Source organism: Mercenaria mercenaria, chromosome 7 (assembly GCF_021730395.1).
Source record: "Mercenaria mercenaria strain notata chromosome 7, MADL_Memer_1, whole genome shotgun sequence".
NCBI classification, from domain to species: domain Eukaryota; kingdom Metazoa; phylum Mollusca; class Bivalvia; order Venerida; family Veneridae; genus Mercenaria; species Mercenaria mercenaria.
Window position 1 is genome coordinate 70,875,009 of NC_069367.1, and position 6,498 is coordinate 70,881,506.

The 6,498-nt window shown below is 37.0% G+C and overlaps 1 protein-coding gene across 1 annotated transcript; it reads right to left on the reverse strand.

The window, feature by feature from the left end:
- Positions 1-269: 269 nt before the first annotated feature.
- On the reverse strand, positions 270-4,145 carry LOC128558652 (uncharacterized). Its single transcript, XM_053548641.1, has 2 exons — positions 4,062-4,145; positions 270-2,910 (listed from the first exon to the last, which is right to left on the reverse strand). The coding sequence occupies exon 2, from the start codon at positions 2,904-2,906 to the stop codon at positions 924-926; it is 1,983 nt and encodes a 660-aa protein (XP_053404616.1). The 5' UTR covers positions 2,907-2,910; positions 4,062-4,145; the 3' UTR covers positions 270-923.
- Positions 4,146-6,498: the final 2,353 nt, after the last annotated feature.

Consider the following 6,498-nt stretch of genomic DNA (forward strand, 5'->3'; position numbering starts at 1 on the left):
CTATCGCATACACAGGTTTTTCTTTGATTTGACCTAGTGACTAGTTTTTGACCCCGATGACTCATTTTCGAATCGGCCTAGATTTATCAAGGTAATTATTTGACCAAGTTTCATGAAGATCAGTTGAAAAATACAGCCTCTATCGCATACACAAGCTAAATGTTGACAGACAGACGACAGACAGACGACAGACGACAGACAGACGACAGACGCCGGACATCGAGCGATCAGAAAAACTCACCTGAGCATTGCTCAGGTGAGCTAAAAATTATTTCCATTTTACATACTGATAATTCATTTTGACCAAAACAATTATGCAGTTTTGTGTAGCGCAACAGAATTTACTGGGTACATGGAAATACAAAAAGTAAAAGACAAATACATTAAACGTTGCTTATTCACACACACACACACAAAAAACCACACACACCATTTTTCTTCAAATTTTGTGCCAACAATTCATATTAACTACGTGCACTCATCATCAATATGAAAATACGTGAGTATATAGAGACACTGATCGCCTTGTTCCTATACATGTTTGTCTCGAAGAAGATAAAGTTGTAGATTTAGAAACTGCTGCGGAATAACACTGAACTGACAACTGTTTAATTCGGATGTAAGCGGTATGTTGGTAACGGGGTCTACGTGTTTTATGTTTTAAATAAACTTCACAACAGTTTCAACAGTGTGGGGATACTATGTTCTTTGAAGCTTTTCCTGATGTATCTGCGACCTTGGTTTTCTTTCAGGTAGTTCAGTCTTTCTGTCATTCTTCAAATTTATCCATTACTGATTAAAGTGATTGTTCAAAATTGCTGACTTTACATGCTGTAAACATAAATGAGCATGCAAAAGTATGTCTTCACACTCATTAGATACAAGATTTTGTCGTGTGTTTACTTGTTCTCGTCAGCAATTTATCATTTCAATTCAAACACCTGCAGCTGCTTATTGCTTATTTCCATATTTGCAACTGCAAGGTGAGTTTTGTCTCGCGATACACATATTGAGTACGGATGCGATATATTTAGTTTATGAGTGGTCAACACACGACCCTCTGTGGTAACGTGAACGATAGAGTCCGTGCCACCACTGCATACAAATAATGTATCGTCAGCACCATAAGCCATACCTCTGGGCTGCAGAATGCCTTCACATCGAAAGCTTGTTTTTGTGTTACTTCTTGTATCAAATATATGTATTGTGTCCATATTTTTGTCACTAATCGCCATCTTTCCGCTTTGAGAATCGAATACACATTTTGTATTTTCTGCAGTATATTGTTTCATAGGCAACGCAATAGAAACATCTTTTTCGTCTCCATTACAAAAGACAACACCTAATGGGTTTTTTCCTCCAAATAACCCTACAAAATAAGAGTTGTTATCTATTGGCGAGAGTGAGTCACAACGCATTGTCAATTTAGTCGTTTGCACAAGAATCAGATTGTCGTCTGCATCCACTTTAAAATGAAATAGTAGCTTTGCTTCACCAGTGGTCACAAAAATCGCATCACTTTTTGATATTTTTACAGAGTAAGGTCTGACGTTCATATCATATTTTGCAACACATCGCAGTCTTTTGTTAAACACTAACAGTTTGTTACTAAAGTGCTCCACAGCAACGAGCCGTCCATCATTTAGATAATCTATGCTTCGGTACCAGAAATGTGAGTTCTGTAAGGTACTGGATTTCAACTCTAGGCGTACTGCTCTGCAATCTTGAATCTCTTCTACATTTATTCTTGACGTGGTCACAAAGGGTGTTCCTAATTCCTCACCGTTTCTTCTTTTGCTGTCTCCTATTGGAAAATACTTGACCCTTACTTCTGTCGTTTCCAGCTTACTAAACTCGTCGGCAGCTTTTGCACCATATTGAATGATTTTATCTTTAAGCTGCAAATTATGACCTAGAATATATTGTTGAACAGGAGTTCCATTGATAATCGCACACTCGCATTTTTTAACCGCTTCATCGATATCTGCCGTTAATTTTTCACAAGCTTCACGGTTGCTCGTGTATTCTGGAATTCTCTCTCTATTAGCTTCTTCCAAATATGAAACAGTTTGCTTTTCTAATGTTGCAAACATTTGCATGACCTTGTCGCGTTTTTCTCGAATGTCTTTTTGTATAGTTTCGATTTGACTTAACATTTCGTCGCTTCTAGCGGACCAAAATTTAGTGGCAGATTTAACTTTTAAATTTAATTCTTTCAATGATTTCATCATTGTTCCTAATGTGTTTGTCTCTGCCATTGATTTGATATTCATCGTCTTGCATTGCTTGTGGTTTTCGACAATACAAGAACTACAACAAAGTTCGTTATCAGTGGAACACACGTACTGTATCTGCTCTTTATGTCCATGGCACAATTGCATTTGTTTCACAGAAGATAAAAATGCTAGCTTTTCCTCATTGCCCTCAATAATTGTAAGTCCATGACCTTTCATATACCCAAACCTTTTATGAATTTTTGAACATTCGATGCACTGATACTCGTTACATTCTATGCAAAGGAAAGCAGCTGCAGAGTGACTGTCCTGCTCTAAACAGGGCTGACAAGCAAACGGAAAATCTGTGTCGGTGTCGGGATTCTTTGCACATGGCTTTGTGTCCGAGTAAGCAGACAAGATGGTTTCTAGAGCAAAGTTTGAACGAAGCGATTTTGCCCATGTTTCTGGTTGATTTTGTTCCATTTCGACACAAGTAAGAGACCTGCATAACGGGCACTCTATTCCTTTCCCCAACACTCCCTTCTCTTTACTCTTCATGATGTGTTCATGAATGCATAGTTCACAGAATGTGTGACCACATCCTAGTACCTTCGGTTTTGAATATGTGTCGAAACACACTGGACACGTTCTGCCATCATCCGGGACGTTAGATGCCATACTTGTACACATCAACCTGTCAACAAATAAAAATCAGTATTTAAAACATGTAAAGATAATGTTAGAAAGAGTTGTTTCACCAGTCACTTTTCATGCCCCAATATTCCACTATGTGGCAATGTACATCTGCGCTTCTAAAAGTGTTCACCATTGTCAACTACAATGTTTTATTGCTTAAAATTTTAAAAATATCTTAATACTTTAGAACAAGAGCGCCAGAATGTCACAATATACGCCCGTCATAGCAAATTTCTTTACACTAGCACCTGTATTTGCAAATGGAATTTTAATTCTGTGGTTGTGTAGTAATTTTCTAAATCCACAAAAAAAAACTCCTTACTCCCCTCCAAAAAAGTGTACGTCCACACAAAAATCCTTACCAGGTAGAGATAGGTCAAAATACACCTCAGAATTGGATGTAACATGCATTCTTGAATTTGACCTTTGACCTCTAAGTGTAACCTTGACCTTAGAGCTAGGGACCTGGTTCGAACGAAATGTTAATGAAATCGTTGATTTCGTGTTAGTTAATACGGTGAAGCGACCAGTAAGCACAGTCCCGCATATATTTTAGTTGCCTTTAGATAATTACGCCACCCGAGAACACTCGCACTGCTAGTCTGGATTACCTGCCCCTTCCTATCGTTATCAGAGTACGAACGGGAACCAGACAATCGCACTGCTTACTTTGAAATTTTCTTGTTTTCTCGTGGTGGGTGGGGTGTGAATGTGTTTCATTCCTGGTGTTTTTTATTATATAGAAGGGGGGTCTTTTTCATATACATACTTTTCGTGGCTTTTGGATAGAATTTCAGGCTCCTGTGATTTAACACAAATGGACACTACTTTAGAATAAAACAGAATAATTATAATAAGTATAACTATATATCTAATTTCACTTTCGTATTTAGCAGTTACTTTCTACATTCGTTGCTGTTGTCGTGACATTCAAATATCCTTAAATGTTCCGTAAAATAAACAGCATCTACTGAAAAGTTACATGATTCTGTGGTGCATAATGTTTGGCTAGGTCCACACAAACCCTAAAAATAGTGCAGTAGATATAAAGGTTTCCCGTTAGACATATAAATGTTACTCTTGTATTACAATGATAGCATAACATTGTAAAATAGGTTTAAACGTTCCCTTAGAAAACGTTAATGTTACCTGATATTTTTTCCATTTGAAAATTCATGTGAAAATATACTAGTAAAATGTTACCTACAATAACGCAGAAAAAAAAATCTAAATATAGATATTACGTACTATAGAATATAAATAGATATTAGGTTTTCCAAATTATCAATGTGTTGTGTATTTTTTGAAAAAATGATTACTACGGTGTTCCGTTAGGGCCAGCGCCTGCTCCATGTGAACGCGAAGTGCAAAGGTACGACGGTACAGCAATCTGACTAAAATACTTGATCTTCTAAACGAAGATCTGAGAACGACCCATTCACATTCGTCTTCTGTATATTTTGGATTTCCAGTATTGCTATTTTTATTTTATCCAATCAGACGACTTGTTCGAATGTCAAAGAGTAAGAAAAATGTGCAGTCATTCTAGGGCTCGAACCCGGGACCCCTCGCTTACTGAGCTAGATGGCTATCTGATACATTTCGACATAAGAATTGTAAATATCAAAAGTCAAGGCTACAGGTAGATTTGCAAGATGTTGTAAGTTAGGCTCTGATTGGCTAGCGAAAGGGTCGTCAGAACGAGGCTATGAATAGGTCGTTCTCAGATCCTATGCGTAGCGTAATAGGAGATGTACTTCAGTCAGATTGGCGAAGTGCGACAGTACGATGGTGATAACACGACTGTACGATGGCGAAGCGCGACAGTACGATAGTGACACTATGATGGTGAAGCGCGACAGTGCGATGGCGAAGCGCGACAGTACGATGGTGAAGCGTGACAGTACGATGCCGAAGCGCGACAGTACGATGGTGACACTATGATGGTGAAGCGCGACAGTGCGATGGCGAAGCGCGACAGTACGATGGTGAAGCGTGACAGTACGATGGCGACACTACGACGGAAAAGCGCGACAGAAATACTTTCTACAATGCGTTCCACATGTGGTCTCATTATGACTAAACATTTGTGAAAAGCTATTTTATAATCCTTCTAGGGGATAAAACTATACAGAGCGGAAGACAGACGGACGGATGACTGGGCCAAAGAAAACAAATAACTACCACAGAAATTTAGTCAGACATATTTATCACCTCTAGGTCAATAAATAATGAAGATCAAGCAGCACAATATAGGGCTTATGATGTATGTAGCAAAAGTGTATAGTTTTAAAAACGTAACACATTTTTGACATACGTACGGACGGATGTACAGACAGACCGATGTGTATTATGACCTAACTTTATACAAATGCATCACTTGATCCTAGAAATAAGCATGAATCAGTATACACATAAACATGTCTCAAGAATGAAATAAAAACTAAGTTTTACTGAAATAGCTGTTTGTTTTAATGGCGGCAATTTTGAATGTTCTAAAAATAGAATTCCAAATTTTATAGCTGTGACCTTGGCCTTTAGAGCCAAAAGTCTTATATTGTCCCAAGCTACCGTTGTACAAAATTTGGAAATTTTGTCCAGCCTGTCTAGATCTTTGGAAATTGGCACTCTATGTACTATGATATATCATCATACATTTGAATATAAAATGCGGGTGCATGTCAGTAAAAAGTAAAGGTACATAACAGTTTAATTGAAATGAAACAAAACAGCAATAACAGAAAATTGGAAGTCAAATTTTAGAAAGTCCTTATGCATGATAACACACTTGTTTCCGAAATATATTGTTTACATACATCCTATTACCCCTGCCGAACTAAGGACTGCACACTACTTTGAGAAACAAAATATGAACACGTATGGCTAACAGTTTTATTAAACCGCACATTGGACATATAACCTTTGAAAATGTAACATAATCATGTCAAGTTATATATTACACAAAGTAAATAAGATATCAACTGCCTGTCGTTTATTATATCACATAGTTTAACCTGTAACATATCCCTATAATCAGGCAATCCCTATAATTAATACACAATCTAAGTTAAGATAAACATTTATCACGTCCTCGTTTATAACATATAGCGTTCCTTGAGAAATTAAGGTTTGTAATGCATTGAAATGAGATTTTTGAAAAATGTGACCTACATTTTCAGGTTACCCGTATATATAGTATCTGTGAGAAATATCTTTATAGTTATTTTAATTAACTTATTCAATGACATGTCTCCAAATGATACCACTGAGCATTATAAAGATAATACTTTTTCAACAACTCATTGTAGTGTGGTTTATGAGTATTCTTCTTTACTATTATGGCGGTAACTACAAATATTTTGTAAACAAAAATGACACATGGTTAACTGCAAGAGGAATGATTCTGCTCCAATGGCTAGCAAGCTTCGCGTCTTTATAATGTATACTTTGTAATGCTTTTGAAGGTCTCCTTTTTACGAATCAACAAGTGATGGACAAGTGATTCAAAGTCAACTACTCTAACCGCTTGGCAATACTAAGTCCTGGCATTCTTCTGTGTTATCAGTTTGTTTTCCAGATCGTAATT

Bases quoted from the DNA above. Each gene is read 5' to 3' on its own strand.
- LOC128558652 (XM_053548641.1), bottom strand. From the start codon at position 2,906: ATGTGTACAAGTATGGCATCTAACGTCCCGGATGATGGCAGAACGTGT.